Source organism: Schistocerca piceifrons, chromosome 1 (assembly GCF_021461385.2).
Source record: "Schistocerca piceifrons isolate TAMUIC-IGC-003096 chromosome 1, iqSchPice1.1, whole genome shotgun sequence".
Taxonomy (NCBI): domain Eukaryota; kingdom Metazoa; phylum Arthropoda; class Insecta; order Orthoptera; family Acrididae; genus Schistocerca; species Schistocerca piceifrons.
In genome coordinates this window covers 726,522,474-726,548,774 of record NC_060138.1, presented here as the reverse complement: position 1 = coordinate 726,548,774, position 26,301 = coordinate 726,522,474, and the positions used below count along the sequence as shown (strand labels likewise).

General features: G+C 42.4%; 1 protein-coding gene across 2 annotated transcripts in view; it reads left to right on the top strand.

Moving 5' to 3' along the window:
- LOC124789859 overlaps window positions 1-26,301 on the top strand; it is a 115,438-nt gene that overhangs the window by 17,280 nt on the left and 71,857 nt on the right. For both annotated transcript variants that reach the window (XM_047257374.1, XM_047257382.1), the window contains exons 2-3: window positions 19,931-20,023; window positions 20,227-20,379. In XM_047257374.1, the coding sequence (XP_047113330.1) occupies window positions 19,931-20,023; window positions 20,227-20,379 (246 nt within the window). The remainder of the gene's footprint in view (window positions 1-19,930; window positions 20,024-20,226; window positions 20,380-26,301) is intronic.

Below are 26,301 nucleotides of genomic sequence, written 5' to 3'. Positions count from 1 at the left end.
GTAACCCCTTCTTGCTTCTCCTTTTTCTTTTTCTTCTCACAATGGCACTTCTCCATTGGAATATTCGCGGCATTCACTCCAACCGAGAGGACTTAAAGTTGCTGCTACGCTTGCACTGTCCGCTCGTCGTAGCTCTCCAGGAAACCAAGCTACACCCATGCAATCAAATTGACTTGGCGCACTATGCCTCTGTGCGTTTTGACCTACCCCCTGTGGCAGGTATTCTGGCTCATGGTGGGGTTATGTTGCTGGTCCAGGATGATATTTACTACGATCCTATCACATTGCACACCGACCTGCAGGCAGTTGCCGTCCGAATAACTCTCCCCAGTTTTACATTTTCCATTTGTACCGTTTACACTCCATCGTCGTCTGCCGTTACCAGGGCAGACATGATACAAATTATTGCTCAGCTACCTGCATCATCTTTGTTGACTGGAGACTTCAGTGCCCCCCATCCCGTTTGGGGTTCTCCAGCATCCTGCCCGAGAGGCTCCCTGTTAAGACCTTTTCAACCACCTTAATCTTGTCTGCCTCAATACTGGTGCCCCTACTTTTCTTTCAGACACAACTCGCACCTATTCCCATTTAGACCTCTCTATATGTACTACCCAACTTGCACGCCAGTACGCACTTTCTGATACGTATTCGAGTGACCACTTCCCTTGTGTTATCCATCTCCTGCATCATACCCCCTCTCCATGCTCAACTAGTTGGAACATCTCCAAAGCAGACTGGGGGCTTTTCTCTTCCAGGGCGACCTATCAGGATCAAACCTTCGCAAGCTGCGATAGTCAGGTCACACACCTCACGGAAGTCATTCTCACAGCTGCTGAATATTCCATCCCTCACACTACTTCTTCTCCACGTCGCGTACCGATCTCCTGGTGGACTGCAGCATGTAGAGATGCTTTACATGCTCGTCGACGTGCTTTACGCTCCTCTAAACGCCATCCTACGATGGCGAATTGTGTCAATTATGAACGATTACGTGCGCAGTGTCATCGTATTATTAAAGAAAGCAAGAAAGCCAGCTGGGCAGCTTTCACAAGCACCTTCAACAGTTTTACTCCTTCTTCTGTTGTCTGGGGTAGCCTGCGCCGGTTATCTGGCACTAAGGTCCACTCACCAGTTTGTGGCTTGACGGTCGCGAATGATGTCCTTGTGGCCCCTGAGGATGTCCCCAATGCCTTCAGCCGCTTTTTCGCAGAGGTTTCGAGCTCCGCTCATTACCACCCTGCCTTCCTTCCCCGAAAACAGGCAGAGGAGGCAAGGCCACCTAACTTCCGCTCCTCGAATCGTGAAAGTTATAATGCCCCATTCACCATGCGGGAACTCGAAAATGCACTTGCCCGGTCACGGTCCTCCGCTCCAGGGCCTGATTCTATTCATATTCAGATGCTGAAGAACCTTTCTCCTGCGGGTAAAGGTTTTCTTCTTCGTACTTATAATCGCATCTGGATTGAGGGTCATGTTCCCACATGCTGACGCGAATCTATCGTTGTCCCGGTTCCTAAGCCGCGAAAGGACAAGCACTTGCCTTCCAGTTATCGACCGATCTCCCTTACCAGCTGTGTCTGTAAGGTGACGGAATGAATGGTTAATTCTCGTTTGGTTTGGCTGCTCGAATCTCGACACCGACTTACCAATGTACAATGTGGATTTCATAGGTGCCGCTCTGCTGTTGACCCTCTGGTTACCTCGTCGACCTTCATTATAAATAACTTCTTGCGGAAGCGCCCGACTGCGGCTGTGTTCTTTGATTTGGAGAAGGCTTACAACACCTGTTGGAGGGCGGGCATTCTCTGCACCATGCATACAGGGGGCCTTCGCGGTCGCCATCCTCTTTTTAATGGATCAACAGTTCAGGGTACGTGTGGGTTCTGTCCTGTCTGATGCCTTTCGCCAAGAGAATGGGGTGCCACAGGGCTCAGTTTTGAGCGTCGCTCTCTTCGCCATAGCGATCAATCCAATAATTGATTGCCTCCCAGCTGATGTGTCAGGCTCCCTTTTCATGAACGATTTTACCATCTATTGCAGCGCACAGCGTACATGTTTCCTGGAGCACTGTCTTCAGTGTTGTCTTGACCGTCTTTACTCCTGGAGTGTCGCCAATGGCTTCCGTTTTTCTGCCGAGAAGACGGTCTGTATTAACTTCTGGCGCTACAGTTTCTCCCACCGACCTTAAGACTCGGTCCCATTGCTCTCCCATTCATGGAGACAACAAAATTTTTAGATCTTACATTTGACAGGAAACTTAGCTGGTCTCGACATGTCTTATTTGGCTGCCCGTTGTACCCGTTCTCTAAATGTCCTCCGTGTTCTCAGCGGTTTGTCGTGGGGAGCGGATCGAATTGTCCTACTTTGCCTATATCGGTCGATCGTCCGCTCAAAGCTCGATTATGGGAGCTTCGTATACTCCTCTGCACGGCCGTCCATCTTACGCCGCCTCAACTCTATACAACACCGGGGTTTACGTCTTGCGATCGGAGCGTTCTATACTAGTCCCATTGAGAGTCTTCATGCTGAAGCCGGTGAATTGCCACTAACCTACTGGCGCGATATACTGCTTCGTCGGTATGCCTGTCGGCTATTGTCAATGCCCGACCACCTGTCTTATCGTTCCTTTTTTTGACGACTCTCTTGACTGTCAATACGGGTTGTATGTCTCTGCCCTGCTATCCCCTGGAGTTCGCTTTTGTCACCTCCTTCAGCACCTTGATTTTCCACTCCCTGCAACCTTTCGAGTGGGCGAGAGCCAAACGCCACCTTGGCTCCAGGCTCAGTTTCGCGTTTACCTTGACCTCAGCCTGCTCCCAAAGGAGGTTACCCCAGCTTCAGTATACCGTTCCCGGTTTGTCAAACTTCGTTTGAAGTTCATTAATATGATCTTCATTTATACAGATGGCTCTAAGACCAATTACGGTGTCGGGTGTCCTCTTATTGTCAGGGCACACAGTTTCAAATACCGGCTCCATGGCCATTGTTCGATCTTCACAGCTGAGCTATTTGCCCTCTACCAGGCTGTTCTTTACATCTGCCACCACCAACATTCTGCTTATGTCATCTGCTCTGATTCCCTGAGTGCCATCCAGAGCCTCAGTGATCCGTATCCGGTTCACCCTTTCGTGCACCGGATCCAACGCTCTCTTCAGCAGCTGGCGGACGACGGTTCTCCGGTTATCTTTATGTGGGTCCCTGGCCATGTCGGTATCCCTGGGAACAAAGCTGCAGATGCCGCGGCCAAGGCTGCGGACCTCCAGCCTCAGACAGCTTCTTGTTGTGTCCCTTCATCTGATTGTAGCAGGGTCATTTGTCAGCGCATTTTATCGCTGTGGCATGCCGATTGGGCTACACTTACGGACAACAAGCTTCGGGCCTTGAAACCTCTTCCCATGGCTTGGACGACCTCTTCACGCCCTTCTCGGCGGGAGGAGGTCGTTTTGGCCCGGTTACGAATTGGACACTGCCGGTTCAGCCATCGCCATCTGCTGACGGCTACGCTGCCGCCGTTCTGCCCATGTGGGCAATTTGTGACGGTATGCCACATTTTAACGTCCTGTCCAAATTTTAATACACTGCGCGTTGATCTTGGCCTGCCATGTACTCTGGATGCCATTTTAGCGGATGACCCAGGAGCAGCTGCTCGCGTTCTCTGTTTTATCCACTTGGCAAACCTGCCCAAGGACATTTAATTATGCTGGTTTTTTTTTAATCCTGTGCCTGTTGATATATCTTTTATAGTGTTGTCCCTTTTAGTTGCTGTTTTAACCTTGTGCCTCGCAGTGCATTCCTAACTTGGTCTGGGCACTAATGACCATTGTAGTTGTGCACCCTAAAACGACAAAAAAAAAAAAAAAAAAAATTGCTGCCCTGACTGCCCTCCATCAGCAACTCCCCGTCCCTTTCTCCTTCTTGGGGATTTTAATGCCCATCTCTCTTTGTGGGGCAGTGCTGCTTCGTCTAGTCAGAGGCTCCTCACAGACCAATTTCTTGCGCTCCATGACCTGTGCCTTTTTAATGGTGGTTCCCCTACTCATTTTAGTGATGCATATGGCACTTTCTCTGCCATTGATCCTTCGCTGCCATATTCCTTATTTACGATGGTTACCACATGACGACTTCTGTAGTAGTGACCACTTCCCATTGATTCTCTTTCCCTTCCCACCTCCTGATGACCAGGTGTCTCTGCTGGATTTCCTTCATTCTGATTGGCCTCTATAGACCTCCCAGATTGTTTTTCCACCTTTTCTGTCAGGTTGTATTGATGAAGTCGTCTGTGACCTATCTGATACGATAATCCATGCTGCCAGCATTGCTGTTCCCCACTTAATGGGCCCCGTTCACTGCCAGCCAGTTCCGTGGTGGAGCATGGCCAATAACATCGTTAACCGTGATCATCGTCGCACTTTGCAACATCTTAAGTGGCACTTGTCCTCTGCCAGTTTTGTTGCCTTTAAACATCTTCACGCCAAAGGTTGTTACTTAATCAGTCAGAGCAAGCAGATGTGTTGGGAACACTTTCTTCTCTCTGTTCTTCTTACCCTTCATCATGGGTGTGGGCTACACAACGCACCCTCCAAGGTTGTCAGTGGCAGTCTTCCCTTCCGGGCCTTGTCCTTCCAGGTGGCCTTTGTACAGATCCGTCAGTTCTTGCGGAACACCTTGTGACCCATTCTGCGACAGCATTGGTGTCAGCCTCTATCCAGCTACATTCCTCCTCTGAAAACAGCAGGCTGAAGCTTCCTGTGTAAGTTTTACCCTTGTCAGGTGGAATCCTTCAATGAACCTTTTACTGAATGGGTGCGTCTTCTGGCCCTCTTTTCTCCTCATGATTCAGCTCCTGGCCCTGATTCCCTCCATAACCAAACCTCAGTGCTCCACCTGCCAATATCTCCTCCAGGTGTTTAACCATATTTGACTCCCAGGCCTGTTCGCTATCAGTGGAGAGACAGTATTGTGGTACATGTTAAGTCTGGCAAGGATCCATCATCCCTTCATAGTTACCGGGCCTTCAACCTGAGAAATGTCCCCTGCAAGTTACTGGAACGGATGGTGGCTCGTTGGCTCCATTGTGTTCTTGAATATAAGACCTTTTACATCCTTTCCAGTGTTGCTTTCGGGAGGGACAATCTCCAGTCGATCATCTGATTTGATTGGCAACCACAGTTCGGCAGGCCTTTTCTCACTGCTATCATCTTGTTGCAGTTTTCTTCGGTCTATGTAAGGGGTTGGGTTTAGTTGCGGGGGTGGGATGGGGGGGGGCACTTCATCGCGGAGTAAAAAACCATGGGTCAACCTAGTATGGCTAACATGAAGACGGCTGAGACCTATGTCACAGCTTGGCGCCATCACGTCGTCCTTACACTCCATGAGTGGGGTCTTCGGACCCCTTTCCGAGTTTTATTCGCCAGTTCCTGTCCCACTGGTCGTTCTGAGTCTGCGTTGGCACTGTTCTCAGCTCTCTGTGGACTCAGGAGAATGGTGTTCCACAGGGTTCTGTATTGTGTGTTCTCCTTTCTTTAAGTACTTGGGGCCTCTCTGGACAATTGGTCACCCCTGATCTGTGTGTGAATGATTTCTGTATTTAGGCTATCTCCCGCTCGATCTCCTCTGCAGCATGACAGCCCCAGGGTGCCATTTGGTGTGCTTTCACATGGGTGCTCTCGCATGGTTTTCTATTCTCTCACTGTAAGTCAATGGTGGTGCATTTCTGTCACTCTATGGTCCATCCTAATCCAGAACTCTACCTCGATGCCTAACATCTGACTGTGGTCCCCCAGTTCAGTTTTGTGGTCTTCTTTTTGACAACAAGCTTACTTGGTTCGCCTATATCCATCATCTGAAGGATGGCTGTTTGAATAAACTCTATTTTCTTCCCTTCCTTGCCCACAGCCCTTGGGGTGTGGATCATTCAACTCTTCTGTGCCTTTACCACACATTAGTTCTGTCTCATTTGGACCATTGTTGTCAAGTTTATGTATCATCTGCCCGTTCAATGTTGCTCCTGTTGGACCCAGTTCACCATCGTGGTATCCGGTTAGCCACTGGTGCCTTTCGCACAAGCACTGTCAATAGTCTTATGGTCGACACTAGAATCCCTCCCCTTTTGATTTGGCCATCCTATCTCCTACCTGCCCTCATGTGGGTTCACTGATTCGGCTCTGCCTTGCTTCTGTCAGCCATGACTTCCATTTGCCCTCCTTGTCCTCTTCCCCGTGTTCTCTCCCAACCACCACCCCTTGGTTAGTTCCTTGACCGTGAATTGGGGTGGATGTCTGTAGGGGACAAAATGCTTCTGTCGTTCCAGTGGTGTTCCATTGTTTGTTCTGAACACAGGTGCGGGAGTTTCAGGAGGGCAGGGCTCTAAATCTGCTAATCGTGGTGGGGTGGAGTATGCCTTCACATCTTCTGTTGATATGGAACACCATCTCTTGCCTGCCCCATGTGGGGTGTTTACTTCAGGATTGATGGTCATCTATCGAGACCTATGTTTTGTTAAAAACTGTCCTCCCTCACCCATGTTTTGTTATGTATGGACTGATTGAGTAGCCTTCAGGCTATCGCTCAGTGTTTATCCAAGACATTTTTGTTGACCTTGGTGATGTTACATGTTCTGTTGATTTCCTTTGGTTTTGTGGTCACTTAAGTATCTTGGGTAATGAACCTGCTGAAGATATGCCTGTGGTGGTGGGGGCGGGGGGGGGGGGGGGGCGACCACTTATCCCCTGTTCTCCGTGATCCCTTCGGGGGGGGGGGGGGGGGGGGGGCAAATTTGCCGCTTTATATAAAATCCCTTTTTGCTCAATCATTGGCTGACTTTTGGAGGCTGCCCCCATTTAATAAACTTCATGCCATCAAGGAGACTCCCACCATGTGGCGTCCTTCCCACTGCCTGTACTGGCAGGAATCTACCATCCTCAGCCGTCTTCAAGTTAGCCATACTAGGGTGACCCATGGTTTTTTACTCCGCGATGAAGTGCCCCCCCCCCCCCCCCCCCCCCCCCCACCCAACACCCAACCCTTTATAGTTGCAGGACTGCACTCACGTTGATCCATATTTTGTTAGACTGCCCCCATCTTCTGGCCCTTCACACTAAAAATGCCCTCCCACCTTCCTTGTCTCTGGTGTTAGCAGATGACCTTCCTTCACATGGTTTTGTCTGTCCTCGGTTTTCTTTGCGGAAATGGCTTGTACTCTTAGGTATATGTCCTTGAATTTTCCTTTGGCATTTGAGTCCCTAAGTTAGCATAGGTATTAGTTATGTAGGCCTTGACCTTGCCTGCACCCTGGCCAGTTTCTCCCCACCTTCTTCCTACTTTTTGTCTGATCTGTTGTGCTGTTTTCTTATGTCTTCTTCCAGTGTGCTGTTGTCCCTCTTGTATAGTGATAAAGGTGTGGCGTAGGTGTCGGTGCTGGTTCCCCAGCATGCATAGCATTTGTGGGGCGCCTTTGCTCTCCATTTTCACCCACCCTCATCCTGTTCTTTCCTCTTCCTGCCACCCTGACATCCCTTTTTTTCTCTTTGTTTGCATGTTATCCCTTCCCCTTGACTTGCCTGTGCCATTTGTTTGCTCCTCTCTTGATTCCTGCCATCCTATATTATGGAACCAATGACCTCACTGTTTGGTCCCCTCCTCCTAAATCAACCAACTAAGCACTCAACCAACAATGCAAACTTCTAAGACATCCTATAGATTGTGAGGATGATACAAACTTTTGCTTCAAGAGATGCTGTGTGCCAGTGGGTTGCTTTACGCTGGTACAGTTCGAGCAGAAACATTTTCAATAGGTCAAGCGGAACAGACTCAGAAGACGAAATTGCTATTAGATAGTGACTGAATTTCTTAACACCATCAGTTATGGTACAGAAGTTCTCTCATGCAGAGATATCATGCACATACATGTTGAGGAACGTACGTGAATGGATGATGTGATGCACTTAAAAAATACCATGAGGTGAATCACTGATGAGCTAGGGAATACAGCCACATATTCTGGATGTCCCAGAAATATTGTGACGAACTTTTAGGGGTTGTAGAGGGATACGAAACAGTGTCCGGAAAAGTAACCCAATGGTGCTACAGAATGCCTTACGTTGTAGGCACCAGCACCTGCTGCTAGGCCACCCCTGCAGCAGCAAATGTGACTTTGTATGACCATAGGTGAAAGGTCAAATAATGTTGTCTGTAATTCAGTGATCGTGACTGATTGCCACAATTGTCAGTGGAGAAGATGGAGAGAGTTGCTGCATAGACAGGCCTTATCTCCTACGAATGCAATGCTTTGTCACCTTGTTGGATGGCAGTTTTCAACACTGGTTTCCATCTGCAAATTTTTTCCTCCTATATGCCAAGAACATTGGATATTTCAGAGGGTTCCAGTAGAAAAATAAACTGCAATGGGAACCAGTGTCTGAAATCATCACCCACTGAGGGGACAACAAAGCATTGTATTCATACGAGACTTCTAAGGTCTGTCTTTGCAGCAGCTGGATCCATCTTCTCCATTGGTGATCATGGAAATCAGTCATGATCATTGAATTACAAACACCACAGGATGTTCCACTATGGTCTATCAGCATACAAAGTGATATTTGCTGCTGAAGTGGTGGCAGAGTAGTAGTGCCATCACCTATAACTTTGATGCTCCGTAGCATCATTGGATGATGTTTCCATACACTCTGAGTGTTCAAGACATCCTTACGATCTTACGCAGTTTGTCGCAACATTTCTGGGACACCCTGTATGTTGACTACCAGCTCACAACATTTCCTGAATGTGTAATGGTTAGGCTAATCTACTTTATGTCATTCCTCTAATTCATTGTGCTATTTGCAGTGTCAGTCCCGCAAGAGTTTCGCCTCCCCCCTCTTCAGCCCCCTCCAATTTTTTATGTCCTTGAATCCTCCCAGGCTGCACTTCAAAACTAAACAGCCCAGAGTCAAACAGTCTTGTTAGGCATAAATACTAGTAATACAGTTTGGGAGTATGTACTGCCAACTCCACGTACCACCTTGGAGTCCTACTACCAGTTACATGTGCCAAGTTGGAAACTGCTCAGGAAATCGCTGAAGATTGCACCCTCCTAAATGGAGAAATGAGGTGAGAGGGAAAGAAGAAAGAGTCATCTACCCAGGCAACTAACTTAACCTAGCATACAACACACTTAAACATGCTGGGAAAACAGTAGTCTCCCCCCATGATATCTGCAAAAATAATAAGAGTGGATATCAGCAGCCACATACTTATACTTACTTCAAGAAATTGAACATTTAACCTCTGGGTATAAAAGTGCAAGACCCTATAATCATCATTAAAGAAGAAATGCATGATGAAATACCAAAGACGTAAAAGAACTAGTCCTAAGCCATCATATTTCATACACTGGTCTTGTGTGACAAATCTGTTGGATGCTAAAAGTACAGGTGATAAATGGTATGTCTCCATGAGGGAATGAGAAAGATGTTGTATAATTCTCCTCCAAAACCTGATCTGTTTCAGCATCCCAATATTGTTGGAAAGGTAAAATTTAATATTAGTGATGAAGTTGCTTTTTTTTTTTTTTTTTTTTTTTTGCAGGGTAATGTAATGGGCTCAAAGGGCATCTTTAAGTGTTAAGTTTGGGACTTTTAGCACAGTGTAGCCCCTTATGCTTAGGTTAAAGACTCATTAATCTCATCTCACATGTCACCCACCCATTCAGTGACTGAGGAGATTTTAATGCACACATTGTCCTTCGGGATGCCTTAGTAAAAGCAAAACTCCCACAAATAAAGACCTAGATTTTACAGAAGACTCAGAAATTAATTGATATTATTCAACAAAGAAGCTCTGACCTAATCCTTAGAACAAAATTGTGTTTAGGATCAATTGTAAGCACTGGGAAATATTTATGTAGATGAACCAGGTAGAGCTATAGCAGTTATAGCAGTTAAACTGTCAGAATATGAGGAATTTGAGGTAGCACAGTATTGGTACAGCCTTTGTTAAGTATATAAGTAAATGCTAACTGGAAAACATAGTTATGATAAAATACACAGAATTAAAAAAATTAATATATGTGCATTTTAGCTTCGCACTTCATGTGGGGAATATTTAGTGTGGAGGGATTCATAGAATTCTTTACTTCAACCTTCCCAGCCTGAAGTGCAAAGTTACGTCATGAGTATATAGAAAAATGAAGGCAAACAAAATATTTTTCTTATTGTTACATGGCTAATTTCATTATTACATGTTTACGAAAACTAGACAAATCACAGGAGTGTATCAACTGCAGTTGTTTATAATATAGCAATTCTTTGCTGTCTAAAAATCTGTCAAAGAAAAATTTATGCTTGTAAATGTCATAACGTTTACATCTAAGTTCATACTCTGCAAACCACTGCAGAACATTGCAGAGAGTACTTTCCTTTGTACCACATTTTAAGGTTCTTTCCCATTCCAGTCACTTGTGGAGGTGGGAAGAGTGACTGCTCTGAATATATTTGTAAGGTGGTGCTCTGCAGGAGCACATGCTTTCATTGTTAGTATTCCTTATGGTGCTTCAGTACTGTCGAACAGATCAGTAGGGACATGACCAGTGATACCATCATCTAAGTCTGTCTACAGTCCTCATGAATACTGGATACCCAGACGATAGCTAGCTGTAGTGAAATGAGATGATGAGCAACCATCCTCCCCTCTCCCCCTCCCCCCTCCCACCCCCTCCCCACTCCCGCCCCCTCCCCCCTCCCCCCTCCCGCCCCCTCCCCCCTCCCGCCCCCTCCCCCCTCCCGCCCCCTCCCCCCTCCCGCCCCCTCCCCCTCCCGCCCCTTTCCCCCTCCCGCCCCTTTCCCCCTCCCGCCCCTTTCCCCCTCCCGCCCCTTTCCCCCTCCCGCCCCTTTCCCCCTCCCGCCCCTTTCCCCCTCCCGCCCCTTTCCCCCTCCCGCCCCTTTCCCCCTCCCGCCCCTTTCCCCCTCCCGCCCCTTTCCCCCTCCCGCCCCTTTCCCCCTCCCGCCCCTTTCCCCCTCCCGCCCCTTTCCCCCTCCCGCCCCTTTCCCCCTCCCGCCCCTTTCCCCCTCCCGCCCCTTTCCCCCTCCCGCCCCTTTCCCCCTCCCGCCCCTTTCCCCCTCCCGCCCCTTTCCCCCTCCCGCCCCTTTCCCCCTCCCGCCCCTTTCCCCCTCCCGCCCCTTTCCCCCTCCCGCCCCTTTCCCCCTGCCGCCCCTTTCCCCCTGCCGCCCCTTTCCCCCTGCCGCCCCTTTCCCCCTGCCGCCTCCTCCACTATCTCCCTCTCCCCCCCTCCCCATTCGATTGGAGTTTCTCTTGTACAGTGTTCTCTTTATTAACTGGAATTCTCCTTCTGTAGATTTGTCCTCCTCCAGTGCATTTATAGTTGTTTATCAGTGCTGAATCATCCTTATGTCGAGCAGGAATGTCATTTAGTGCAAGTGTGACAGTTCATCCACACTGCTTTTGTTTACAACAGTGACATACTCTTGAAGACTCAGTTCCGTCTGACTATTCAACTTGACTCATCCTTCAGGTTAGTCATCAAGAATAGAGAATGGTGCTCCATCACAATGGTGAATGGTTTGCCAAATAAATATTGATGGTAGTTGTTGATGGCCCAAACAATTGCAAGGCACTCTTTCTCTGGTGTTGAGTTGTTCGTCTCAGCTTTGGACAATGCTATGGAAGCATAAACTATCACCTTTCACCACGTTCCTGAAGCTGCACCCAAACTGCACCTGTACCATAACTGTTATCATCTGTGGAATGTTGTGTTTCAGCAATATTGTCATACAATGCTTAGGACTGGAGAAAATGTTGCACTTCCTTAAAGACAAGGAGATGTCTTTCCTGTGCTTTATTCCAGGAAAATTTGGCATCTCCCTGCAGTAGTTCTTGCAAGGGCCGTGCTATTGTTCAGAAGTCTTTCATGAACTGCCAGTAGTATGAGTATGTTCCGAGCAAATTTCTCTCTTCACAAATGTGCTGAGGAGATGGAAATGTATGACTGCTTTTATTTTCTCTGTATTGGTACAGACTCCATACCAATTCAGTAGATTCCCCAAGATTTTTATTTATTGGGCAGTTTCAGGCAGAAGCCTTCAGTGTGAACACACTTCAGAATGATTGAAGGTATCTTAGATATCCTTCAAATGTCTCTGAAAAAATGAAGTCATCCACATAACATCCATTATATGTTCCAAAACGGCTGGAGTGTTACACAATCCAACCAATGAGGTATCAGAAGAAAAAATGACATTCATTGTTCCACGTTAAGATTGTCTTCAGCACAAAAAGGGATGCAAAATACCGCAACAAAAATTTTTGATCATTTACCCAGTGATATAAAATGGTGACAGGCAGCACAGTAAAATTCAATGGCAAACTGAGAAAGTTTCTCCTTAACAACCCCTTTTATTCTGTAGGAGAATTTCTAGCATTAAAAAAAGTTCTAAAAAAGGGATATTCAGAATGTAACAGTATGTACAAATTAATTTGCAATGTGAATGTATAATTGCTCATTCCACATCATCACTATCTATTGTGCAAAATGATCCATGGAACATGTTACTAACTGCATAACATTGAACTCAAACAGACCATCAGGCATCATGAAGGCTGTATTCTCCCTGTTAGCATTGTCAGCCTTGATTTGCCAGTAGCGTGATTTCATCTCAAATCATAGGTCATGTCAACTCATGGTCAAGAGTTTCTCTGGAAAAAATATGTATTAGACCTCTATCATAAGTGTTAAGAAATAAGGTATTTACATTTTAACTTAATTTTTGTAGATGGTATGGCCCTTTGAAAGATATATATTTTGTAAATAACTCTTAAAATAGTAGAGAACAAAAAATACAACCAATAAACCAAAAGCACTGGAGACCTGACATGTTTTGCATTAAAGTTCCCTCATAGTGTGTTGAAATTTAGTTGACACCTGCACACTTACAGACTTGATTTAACTTACAAATTTAAGACGTAAATATGAACTTTAACTTAATTTTTCCACTTTTTTTTTTCTTCTAGTGCGGAAAGTTACAGAATGTTATCGCTTCTGTCATATTACCATGCACTACTGATGTAATTGTAAACAGTATCTTCTCTGTGCCAGCTGTTTGTGTTATGTAAATATTTATTAGTAAAAATGTAAAAATAAACTGCATTTTTATGAATTTTTACAAATTATTTACTCGAAAACCCTCATCCAAAAACTTTTGAGAATTAAACAAAATATTGTTTGGTTAATATGTTAGTAGTCAGTACAAACACAGTGGGTGCTATTTTTCTGTGTAAAGAGTTGAACATTTTTCAACTTTCTACATATTTTGCACCACTGAATTTCTAGTGTAAAGTATTCATGTTGGCAACACTGTTTCCAGCACTCTTCTGTTTATAACAAACGAGTGAGAACTTGCATATAAACCATTCTGCAGTGAATTTTGTGTATGGCTTGAATTTTTTGTTAGACACAGTGTCAGCGAGGAAATACAGTAGTGAAAGAGTGAGGTGTGTGGACTATGAAAAAGACACTGGAAGGTGATGTTTAAGAAAAGTGAAAACTACTTCGCAGTTGTTGGGAATCTGTCAGAGATATTGTAGAAATATCTTGGTCCTCACGTAACGGTATTAGCATAAAATCCATTGTGCAGGAATTGCTACATTCACTACAATTCAGTGACAATTCACCTGAACCACCCAAATGTGGACCTGAAGAAGACAGTGCAGCTGTTTATATTATTGGGTGTGAAGTTGTTGTTGTGTTGAGTGTTAGCATTTCTTCTGTAGCCCTTACTATATCCCACCTAAACGTCCAGGAGAGGTAAGAAGTTCACAGCCATCGTCAAAAGATCAGTGTGCAGTTCCCATTTCCCAATTATTGCTCTTGTTGGATCATCATTGTCCATGTGCAAATTCAGCTCAGCGATAAAAGTTCAATGAGAAGTAGATGAAAAAAACAAATGAACTCTTTTCAATAGTGCAGTGTCGATTGTTACATTGTAGGTAATTTTAATTCCTGGAAAGTCATGAAGTAAAATCATGTCCGAACACACTAATAATTTGTGAATAATATCATAAAAAGAAAAATGGGTATAAATATTCTATATCTAATTTTTGTTATGAAATGCTTTCAAACAAAATTATGAATTGTTTCCCCACTGATTTATAATGTTGTAAAGTAATTACTTTGATTCAGAAATATCAGTTTTGCATGAAATTTACTTAAAACCAGTGATCAATTTAAATATTTAAGTGTCCACAATTTTTTACCTCGAGAGTAGAGCTAGGTCTACCTAAAAAATTTCTCACATATTGTATGGACAAGTATTGCCCACTGTGATTGGACATCCCCTAAGTACAGTGACGAGCTAATGTTCCATGAAATTTTTAGAACAATTAGGGTGGGGGTGGAGATTTTGGAGAAAATAATTTCTAAATAACCCACAAATCAGATTCTTTCATCTTTATGTATAAATATTTTTACAGTTTAATAATAATGACTATCATAGTTTACAATTAGCAGCCCTTCCACTTTATCACTTCTCAAGACAGTTAACATCCTGTGACTATTCATATTATCAAAACATAGTTTTGAAATTTGCAAAAAGTTAAAAATGTTCATAGTTTATCCCCCCCCCCCCAACACACACACACACACACACACACACACACACACACACACACACACACACACGCGCAATGAAAGAAAGCTCAGAATGTGTGTGTGTGTGTGTGTGTGTGTGTGTGTGTGTGTGTGTGTGTGTGTGTGTGTGTGTGTGTGTTTGGTCTAAGACTGTTTGTGACACTTGCAAGAAGTCCCATCTGAGAATAATATAATGACTACATTCTGCTAAAATGACAAATTTGAAATTCTGCTTTCTGTCATTTTTCCTTTTTGTAACATTCAGCACAATCACTTTTGTATAAAGGAAAATAGTCTTTTTTAGCTCACGATGATAAATGTTTGACATTACACGAAAGGGAGCTCCCGAGTTGATTAGTGCCATCAGTGATGATGTCAGTGAGATTTCCTGACAACTTGCTGACTATCGTCCATAGATGATTTTCCTCTGTGGTGGCCTTGCTTCCACTTATGGTTATCTCGCATAGTTTTCCTGAATTTGGTGGCTAGGCAAGTGGCCAGTACCTATATAAGGCAATGGTCAATCACTAAAGCGTGTCGGGGAGTGACCTCGTCCAAGTCAAGACTATTAGCCTCACCCCACAGATTGACAATAATGGTCTGCAGTTAACTGGACTCTTGTGATGGTTGGTGTCTTCTGGAATAATAATCTTTGAACACATGTCATTTTTATCTGCAGTAGCATTCATGTCCAGGGTATCCATAGTGAAAACATACTAGTGTGTTGTTGTTTGTCCTCCAAATGTCTGTTATTCTCCAGGACCTTGCCCTTGACAGACGAGTTGTTTGAAACTGCTTTGATTGGATGCTGGATTATTGTTTGGAAGCTGCCACATAAGTCAGAATTGGCTGAGTCCATTCTCCATGGCGTGTTTGACTAGTGTCCGTGATCAGTGCTAAAGATCAGTACCCCTCTTCGGCAACATTCTGTCTTACTTTCTGATGTATGGGGTTGGCATTCAAGGCAACTCTTGTGTATTTAATCTGACATTTCTGGTTGCCATTCACTGCTATACCTCTTCTCTTACCTATCTGGCATATGAGAGAGATTAAGTCATGGTGTTCCTCCACAACTGCCATGGGGGACAATATTTGTGGTTGTTCATACCTCTTTTCTGTTGCGTTTCCACAATTTGTTGGCACCACTTGATGAATTTCTGTCATTGTGACATCCTTCACCAGAGAGGGTTGATACATGTCTTCTGCGATTCCTATCATAAAGTGTGAAATTTGTCAGCCTCTGTCATATTTGGATCACAATGTGGTGTAGGGTCAAAACCTACTATATGTAGAACTGTGTCATTTCCCCATGAAATTCTTCAGTTCTTCTGTTATGTGGACTTGCTGCTGATTGTCACCAAATGCTTTCCTCAATTTGGCCTGGAATTTGTTCCAGCTATTGGACTTCTCTTTCTTGTTCTCAGATCACTGCTGGACTGTTCCTTCCAAGTGAAAGTACACATTTGCTGAAACATCATGTCATCCCACCTGTTATATTTGGCTATTCTGTCTAATCGCTTGAGCCATATCGCCGAGTCCTGACCAGTGTCTCTGAAAAATGCTGATGGGCACCTGTTGTGCAGTTGACATACTACTGTTTTGGAGACTGTTTATCTCCTGAGTATATGGAAGTTGGAAATGATGTACTACTTGTATTTCAGTTCCTGTCGGTGTAGGTGATGGCTTTTATGTTGCCTAATCGGAGCCACAGTGATGCGGATGTTTTGAAGTACCAGGTGTCTCCATCGGACAGGGTCATGTCAAAACCACACCAAAGTCCAAGTTTGATGAAGTTTATGCAGCAGCTGATTTTTTTTTTTGTGTGTGTGTGTGTGTGTGTGTGTGTGTGTGTGTGTGTGTGTGTGTGTGTGTGTGTGTGGAGGGGGGGGGGGTGAGAATGTGAGAGACAGAGACAGAGAATGCCCTTCATTAGATTGTTTTAATCTCTCTCTGCACAATGTAATTAGTCTAATCTAGTTGTTGTGGCCCCTACAAGAGTGATAAAGAGGAGGCCGTAGTATAATCAAAGACCTCTCAGTTAATACTGGTCTTTGAAACTTTGTGTGTAGGCTGTTGAAGCATAGTTGACAACTATCTTCTTCCAGTTCAGGATGTTCAGCATTTCTCATGGGTAAAAGGAGTTGTCACCATCTGTACTGCCATTCTTCCTATACATTTCATATCCGCTGTTAGACCTACCAGCTATCTGCTTTACCTATGACTGAACTTAAAAAGGTAGTGCTGTCATGAACCAAAAGGTTAGTTTGAACACTGCAGTGGTTTCCCAGGCATGTTTCTGTGGGAGATAGTATCCTGCAGCATTCATCTGCCTTTTGGAACTTACTTACAGAGCCAGTTGTAAAGGTGGTCTATAGTTTAATGTGGACTTTGAATCTCAGTGCAACTCAGCATTTTTCAAACTAATAAAAATTGCAAGAGGTGGAAGCAGTAGTAAGTGACACATAAAAATCCTACGACTGATCAGGGATTGAAATTGAGTATGTGATCTGTTTTTGCACTTAACCACATAGCCACAGCCTATGAAATAAAAATTGTTTCAAAACATAAAGAACAGTGGTTTGTTTTGCACTTCTAGCACTGGCCAAAAATTCATTGCACCGTTGTGCTTTCTCATGCATTAAACAAAGTTGCATTAATATTTAGTTAAACATGCAGCCACCAATATTTGTAATACTGCTGCAAGCTGTGCTGCGTGCAGTTTAGTGCAGCGGTTAGTGTGCAATGGCTGGCTCATCTGTGTTTAGTTTGGTTATCACAATGTCACAGTCATGTGCTATAGTATTTTAGTAGTGTCTTTCTTATTCTGCAACAAATTTTAAGGTGGGCGCAAGCATACAATATTATCATTTGAGATTTCAATGTATAAATGTTCGTGCTATGCATTTGAGTGATTGTTGAATAAGTCTAAGGCTGCAGTTTTATTAAGATGTTTGATATTAGCCTTTGTGGGAATTTTAATGGCTTTTTTTACTAAAATACTAGATAGTATGGTGCTGTATGTTCAGAACAGTATTACCACAAAAGCATTGCCACCACTAGAGGTGTACTAATGATAATTAAGGCAAATTGCAGCTTAAATTGCTGCCACTTGTTATTATTCCTTTTCATGTCCAAACCTCATTACTCAGATATTTCTGCAACATGACATATAGTGCATAGTTATGAATTCTGCAGTCAAAGGCTACTAGTGTTTACATTTTGCAATGTTTCAGAGTTTTTGTTTTTAACACTTCGTTATAATTATATATAACTGACCATGTCAACTACTAAGCATCTACTCCTGGCCAATAAAATTGCAACCCTATGAAGGCAGCATGCAACAAATGTTAAATTGGCATTAAGTGAACTACATGCTTGTCTGTGCATATGAGTATGTCAAAACAATTACATAAAGTAAATATGAAACTACAATCTGCATTCTGTATCTAAGGAAAGATTATGTAATGGGCTTCTCATTCAGAAACTGCATTTCAGTGTGGGTGGTTATTTGTGAGAAGGTTTTCTTATAACTTGTGTAAGAAGAAAAAACATCTTCTTACACATTTCAGAATTTGACTGCAGTTTCTCATTCTATTATATTTCTGCTCCTGTTGGCAGAAATCCCACAACTGGCATGTGAATATGGAATAAATGGGTGCAGGAGGACAATTTTCAATGCTGTGAAGGTTCTAAATTGCTCAACATAACTAGCACCCAAGACATGTTGCTCCATTGACTATGCAGGCTTGTACAACTGCATCGTGTATCTCGAGTTAGGAAATGAGCTTATTTGTAACAAGACATGCAAGTAGATGAGAAGCATGATATTTGGAGCACCATGAATTGTCAGCACAATGACCGTTGTTCTGACTTATCCAGATATGGCAGTAGATGCACATGCTGACAATGGTGTACTGAATGACAATGCTGGACACAGGAGTGGCACTATATCATCTTTTCAGTTGAGTCCCAGTTATGTGTACATCATCATGATGGGTGTAACCATGTGTGGAGGCTCAGAGGAGAACTGATATTACCAGATTTGGTCTGTCGTTGTCACACAGTCCTCACATCTGATAAGATGGTGTAGAGTGCCATTGGGTACACAACACAATAACCTAATGTTAGTGTGAGTGGTAATGTGGGCAGCATTCATTACGTTTCTGACATGTTAAGGTTGCTGGCAGTGCTCTAGCCTCAAAGTCTTTTTGATGTTATCTTTCAACAAGGTAATGCTACACCATATCTTACAGTTGCTGTCCAGACCATATCTTGATATGGAGGGTTTTTGTTACCCTGGCTAGTAAATTTTTCTGAGCTCTCACTTATAGAAGACTTCTGGCCTTGGTTTGCCAAGAGAATGACACATCACCACTCAATAACCACTACATTTGACGATGTCTGCCACAGAACTGAAGCTGCGTGGAATGATATACCCATCTCTGTCATCCAAGCTCAGCTCGAGTTGGTATCCAGCAAGTTAGAGCCATTGTTGTTGCCAACGCTGGCAAAATTTCTCACTTCATGTACCATCAAATTACTTAGAAATTTAATTATGCACTCCTCCTGCTGTACTGTATGTGCACAAGAAGAAAAATTTCAATATTTGCGTTCCTTCCTGGTACATCAATGTTAATGTCCACTGGCGTATTTTTAACACTGCCATTGGTATATTTTAAAATTAGTTCATTTATAAAATCATGTTAAAAATCACTTCATGGTATGACATATTGCATTGAGAGAGTGCAAAAATGGAAAATACTTTAAGCATTATTGCAGTAATATTATTTTATTTGAATGGAAATTTTCCTTGTGTGTCAAAATAACATTTCTTACCTTCAGTTACTGAAGGTTGTATAATGCTGAACGTAGTAGATGTGTATTGTTACTCAACACACCCACTGTTCCATTGTACATCTGATCTCACTTTATTGCAAAACTTGCACAAGTTTTATTGTTATATTTTGTCCTCCTTCCCAATTCAGTCTCTTCTCCCCCCCCCCCCCCCCCCCCCCCCTCTCCCTGCTCCCCCATCTCTCCAGGGTGTGTGTGTGTGTGCACTTTGTGTTTATCAGTATTAGCTCTTATTTGTATTTCTTGCTATGCTTCATCTTGTAGACTATCATCTCTCAATCTGCTCTTGTGGATACACGCAAGTGGGGTCAGTAAAAAGATGACTTCATTTCTATTTAGAAATAAATTTGCACAAATTCCTTTCGATAATTAATATAACAAAAATTTGTCACAGAAATGGTTGTATTCACAATATCGTAATGCCTTCTGTGTTCTTTTTAGGGCTGAATGGGATGCCACTTACAAAAATATTTATTCAAGCAGTACAGAGTTGCAGTTTATGGCATACGAGAGACTGTTAGTGTGGAAAGCAAGGTATGTGTAAACTTTCCGTAAGATACTTTTTTTTAGATAGAAAAAAAGCATATCAATTTCTGCACTTATTTGTTCTATAAGATGTAGTGTTCCTCAATTTTGTGTATTTTATACTTGTTGCATTATTGAAAGTAAGGTATGATTTCTCCTAATGTTGAATAATTAAGGATAATTTTTCACCGAAACTGATTTTGCATTTATAGGTGCCAAAGATTACCTTTAGCAGTGGAGTGTACTATGGGCATGCTGCAAGTGCTTATTAAAGATAAACAGCTTGTAGCACAAATTGACAGTGGTTTTATGCATCCATATCAGGAACATGATCTTCGTCTTCAGTATTCCACATCAGTCATGAGGTAACCGATTTTTTTTCTTGTTCTTTTCTTCGTATTTGTGTTTCCACACCTACTTGGTTTGTAGGAGATAGACCCATAAAAGTGTGAAGATTTATTTTATTGTTGCATTTGGGAGGTTATGTCCTTGTAATATTTGATTTGCTTGGTAGATTTTCAAAATCTCACCTGTGCACATCACTATTTTTTTTCCTTTTTACTCCAATTTTTCCTCAAAGTATGAATTTATGTGTTCGATTATTCTTACTCTATGATGGGCTGATCAGAGCTTGCTTCCCTCACTATTCAATACCCCTCTAAAATTAATCAAATAAAGTTATACCCAAAATTTACTGTGAAGATGGTTGGACTTCAGCTCCAGTAATACTGAGGAGTACAACTGTCCCTTTTGTATAGAGGAATTACAATATGCTGTGTCTGTGGCTCAGAGTAGGACATCGGGGCCAGACAGAGTGCACTATGACATGTTTCTTCATTTGAATGTTGAGTTGAAGAACTACCATCTTAAGAGTTTTTAACAAAATCTGATCTGAGGAACAACACCCTAATTTGGAGGGAAGTGATCATGAACCTGCTCCTGAAAATCTGACCACTGCATCAGCCTAAAAATAATCATCACATTTTAGTGCTGGCAGGTATAGGGGAGCCACTCCAACAAATTATTGACTAGTGTTTGGTATGGGTTCTAGAAACTAGAGAATTCCTGAGTTGCCTTCGGCATCGCTTTCATAGTACCATCCAAAATCTAATACTCCACGAAGGAGCAACACGAGAGCCTGTTTTGTGACTGCTGCACTTGATGGGAATATGTTTTTGATATTCAAAAGGCCTTTGGTATTATGTGGAGATACAAAACTGCTTGGCAATTTTATGGATTGGGCTTCTGGGTTTTTTTCCCCTGTTCCATTGTGATTCTTCATTTCAGGGTGGTATTTTAGGCTCCGAGTTGTCAGTACACACACACACCAACATACCCAGTAGAACAGTGTCTCCTAGGGAACCATGTTAAATGTTGTTCTTTTTGTGATAGTTGTCAATAACATAGTTGTCACAGTGAACCCTCTCCAATGCTCTCTTTTTGTAGATATTTTTCAGAGTTCAGTTTATTGTAATGTTTTTAATCTACATAAACTGTGACTGGAGGACACCTCTTGTTTTAAATAATTGGTAAAGTTCCTCATCTTTGATGAGAAACTCATCTGGCTGTCACACCTGAAGAATCTTAAAGCAAAAGCTGTGAAGAGTCTTTAACACCTTAAAATGACAGATAAGATAGTCGGCAGGTCATACCCATCATCATTTTACAATGTTCAGTTATGGTGGGAGCATGGCTATATTGTATATGGTTCTGCATAACCCTCCTGTGTAAATATCTTGGACTCAGTTCACTGTGAGGACATTATAATGACGACTGGAGCAGTCAGGACAAGCTGAATACCTATTCTTTCCTGACACTGGGGAACTACTACTGTTCCTCTGGCGGAAGTTCTTCATGATAAGAGATATGTGCTCTCTGCTCTATCCTTCGATCTATAGCCTTCAATGTTCTTGTCTGACAATTAGCACAACAAATGTATGTAAATTGCAGAAGAGCAACGAGACCGTTTGACATTAGAGCAAAGAAATGGCTTGCAGAGATCGGGGTTGTGGACTTGAGTGTCTTAACACAATGTCCTTCCTGGTTAACAGCAAAGCCAAAGTTATTTTTAAATTGACAAAGTACAAGAAACCTTGTTTTCCAGATTTTGTTTAAAAAAAGCTTTTTACATGTTTTTGGAGAAATACTGAAATTTAAGTAATTTAGACTGATGATGCAGAGCAGGGCCACACTGTAACATTGTAAGCGACTGAGTAGTTTCCCCTGACAGTGCCCTCAGAATTATAATTTCAGGTGAATTTACAGTCTTTGATCCAGAGCTGTGCGCTGTCCTTAAGACAAAGGAGCAGTTGAGGGTCAACCAGTGGGATAACTTTCTCATCTGCCCTGATTACTTAAGTGCTGTACAGACCATACAGAAAAGTACCCAGCTGACAAAGTAGTACAAGACACACTTTACATATTTTGGTGTCAAGGGAAGGAAGTATCATTCTGTTGATATTGGGCCATCTGGGAAACCGAGAAATGAGCAAGCTGACGCTGCAGCAAGGGATGCAGGCAAGGAAAGTAATGTACTTCTGTGTGGTGTCCCCTTGAGTGCTATTACCTCGGTGAGATGTAGAGAATGTATGGCTGGAGGTGAAACTTTATGAATTAAGGTTAATGAAACCTACAGATTTGCCATGCTGAAAATCATTTGTCACATGGGTGGAAAGGTAGGCTGTAAGGTAATTGAGAACAGGTCACTGCTTCTGACACTGGGGTACCTCCTCCAGTGGGAGGAATCATCAGTGTGCTGTTCTTGCAGCATACCAATGTTAGTGTACTGAATCTTATTTGATTGCAGTTTTATATTGTGGCAAGAGGGCAGTAGTTTTTTGTGATACTGATTTACCCACTGTTTTAAACGACGAGTGTGGAAAAGGTTTTAAGAATTTGTGTGTTGTCAAGGCTCTTGCCCAAATTATTGGGCAAGTTATTCTAATGTTTCACGGAGTGGCTGGTTCATTCTTCTGTAGTCAGTGATCAAGCCAGTCATGACTGTGTGAATTAGTCTTCCAATTTTGACTGTGCCCATTTCTCCTTATTATATGTTGTTAAACTTACAATTTTATTCAATTGGTCTTAACATCCATGTTAGGAATGCTACACAAGATTTACTTGTTCTCACAGTGGCTGCTGTTTCCCTCCATGATTTCCCTAAATCACACCAGGTGAATACTAGGATGGTTCCTTTGTAAAGGGCATGGCTGATTTCCTTCCACATCCTTTCTTAACCCTGCTTATGCTCCATGTGTAATAACCATGCTGTCAACTGGATGCTACTCTGATTTTCCTTCCTCAGTATTATGTCATGACTATATTATAGTTTCACTTAAATCTGAGGAGAGGGCATGAACTTGCATGTACACATAAATACTCCCATGTGGGATTCTGTTACACACTAGCTGGGGTACCTGGCTTCGCTCACGGAATCGGTATGAGATTGTGTGGTAGCTGGAATAAAAGGATAAACTTTAAAGTAAAAGAGGTAAAAAAAAATATTGGAAATGTATTCTATTTACAATACTTTTTTACAAACAACATTTTTCATTTTGTTATCCTGGTTATATACGTACAAATTTTTCGAATTTACAACTCGAGAGGAAGTTACGTATACTTGACTGCGAGAGAAGCAGGAGTCGTCTGGGTTGATGCTGCAATATTTTAAGGTTTGACCTTGCACTTTGTTAATTGTAAAACTGTAGGCTAATTTGTTGGAAATTGCAATCTATTAAATTGGAATGGCAGTTCAGTAGAGATCAGCGGTATTCTGAGGTAAATAGTATGTGTCCTTTGTACTTTCCAGCCATAACTTCGGCTTTGATGGTGTTAATCAGTAGCTATTTGATCATCATCGTTGTTTCATTATACAGTTTTAGTGAGTTGAGATTTCTGAGTTGTATGATCAGAGATCCAATTTTAGGTCAAAAACAGTGTATTGGCCGTCCTGGTACTTGCAAAGAGTTTAGAGATTCTGTAGGGGATTTCACACTTTCTTCAACGTTTACCACTGTGTCGATCGATTTGTATATTCTCTCTACACTAGAAATTTTGTTTTTAATATTAAATTTGATTATTTTTAGTCCAGATTGGTATAGTTGTAAACAATATTTGGATAAATTTGGTCAGCGAGTTCATTTTCAGCAGTGGCTATGTTGCAGAAATCACTGTTGAACTTAATGAGGCCAGTCATGTGGTCAGTGGGATGTGTGCCTTCACCTGTTCATAAAAGTTGTTGAGCAACTTATGATATTGTTTTGTCTTTCAATAGTTCAGCTCTCACATTTTTGTTAGTTACAGTATGTGTGGCCAGAGATGTGGATTTTTTTTTTCCCTAAGCATCCATTGATCTTGCCTTCTGGTGTTGACTTCGGGGTAACTGGAAGTGTTTCTCGGAAATATCCTGAGATAGTGGGTAGAGCTTTTCCCATCATTTAAGTATTTCCTCACAATTCTTGTAATGTTCTGTCCTTGGCTTAGAATGATTTTTTATGTGCCATCATGCATTCATCCCAGAAGATAATTTTAGATTGCTTTAGAAATCCACCCCATCCAGATGCTGTTAAGATTTTACATACAGGGAATTTTTCTGTGGCTATATTCAGTGGTAATTGTAGGATGGAATTGACAGTTCATCATCCTTCCATAAGTGTGGCAGCAATGCTGGATGATGCCAGTGCAAGTGCAATACGTTGTTTACACATATTTCTGTCAGCAACAGATTTATTACAAACGTTTTCCCGATGCTGCCTGGTGAGTCCAAGTAAATAATTCTGCCTGTGTTGTTGTCAATCAGTCCTTGATAACATTGTTAATTTCCTTTTGATTGTCATTGAGGAATGGTCTGTTGTGAGCAATGTATTGAAGTAGTTTGTAAATGTTGTAGCTTTTATCCTTTGTAATTCCAAAGTTTAGCACACTGATAGCATGTTTTCATGGTGCTTGCATCCCAAGGTGTACTAAGGTCTGGTTGTTCATTGTTAAACATTTATCTTCTAGGCAAGTGAATGTTTCATTGAAGATGTCATTGAATTCGATGGTTGCTTCAGGATGAGCTTGTCGGATTTCACACTGTATGTCATCACTCATACTCTCATTAAAGGAGTCACATAGCTGTTTTGGATTTGAAGGGTTACATATTGTTAGAGTTATGGCGAATAAGTCTCATTTGTTAAGCTGAGGATGTGAGTAAGGCTTCATGTTGTGTTAATCCCAGTGGTTGTCGTTTTCCAATAGTCGTAAGCATCAGCATTCTTCTCTGTATGTCTGGCATAGGTAACCGTCAATAGTCTTAAGATCTTGCGAAACTTGTTGCACCATGTATTTCATGTTGTGACATCCAGAGATAGAAACATTTGGTGTTGTTTGGATGTACGGTATATACTCAACTTAGTGTGTCAATTTTCATGATTCCTGGGTGATCTTGTACTGAAATTCCTTGTTTTTGTCATCAAAAGTTTTTCCTTTTTGTTCTACATACAATATGTAGGGGCGGCGACATATAGTAACGTTTTTGCAAGTGGATCCATTTGGCATCATTGGTAAAAAGCTGTTAATGTTGCATTTTGAGGTGGTTCACATTCAATTTTTCTGGTGGTGTCTTTTGTGAAGTACTCTCTCTGTAAATTCTCAAAATGTACCACTAGATGTTGCACAGTTGGTTTTCCTATATGTGTGTGAGAAAACTGAAAATCCACCATACTGCTTTATTATTGTTGATGTATTTGCCCATTTCATACATGAGGATCTTGGCATTTCCATTTTGTTGTGTGCTGTCTTTGACTATTTGAAATACTGCCATGTCACTGCCTTTGTTCACATACTTGCACACACGTTTGATGGATTTCACTGAAATGCAGTATTCTATGTTTATTTGTGCTTGGAATGTTTTGGAAAGTCATGTGTTATAAGGTACTACCCATTGATTAACTATTTCCAGTTCGTCGCTGCCTCATATTTGTAGTTTTGCTGTGTGTTGTTGGGTGATCATTTTTTGTATTTTGGACAGCCATCAGCTACAGTGTGTTTGTGTGCCATCCAAGTATGGTTTTGAATATTTTTCCGACATTTTCCATTACTTATACATGGTGAAGTGGGGTTAATGGCCAGCATGGTCTGTGAACATGTTTTTCACTATGTCTTACAGTTCCAAATCATCTTGTGGATTGGGAAATTCAGCTTTTCTTGATCTTGTTATATTGTGGGTTGAATTCTGTTGTGTAGCCATAGGAGACTGTGTGAATGAGGCAGTCCTTATTTGTGACATACTGTTGGTTACATTCGGC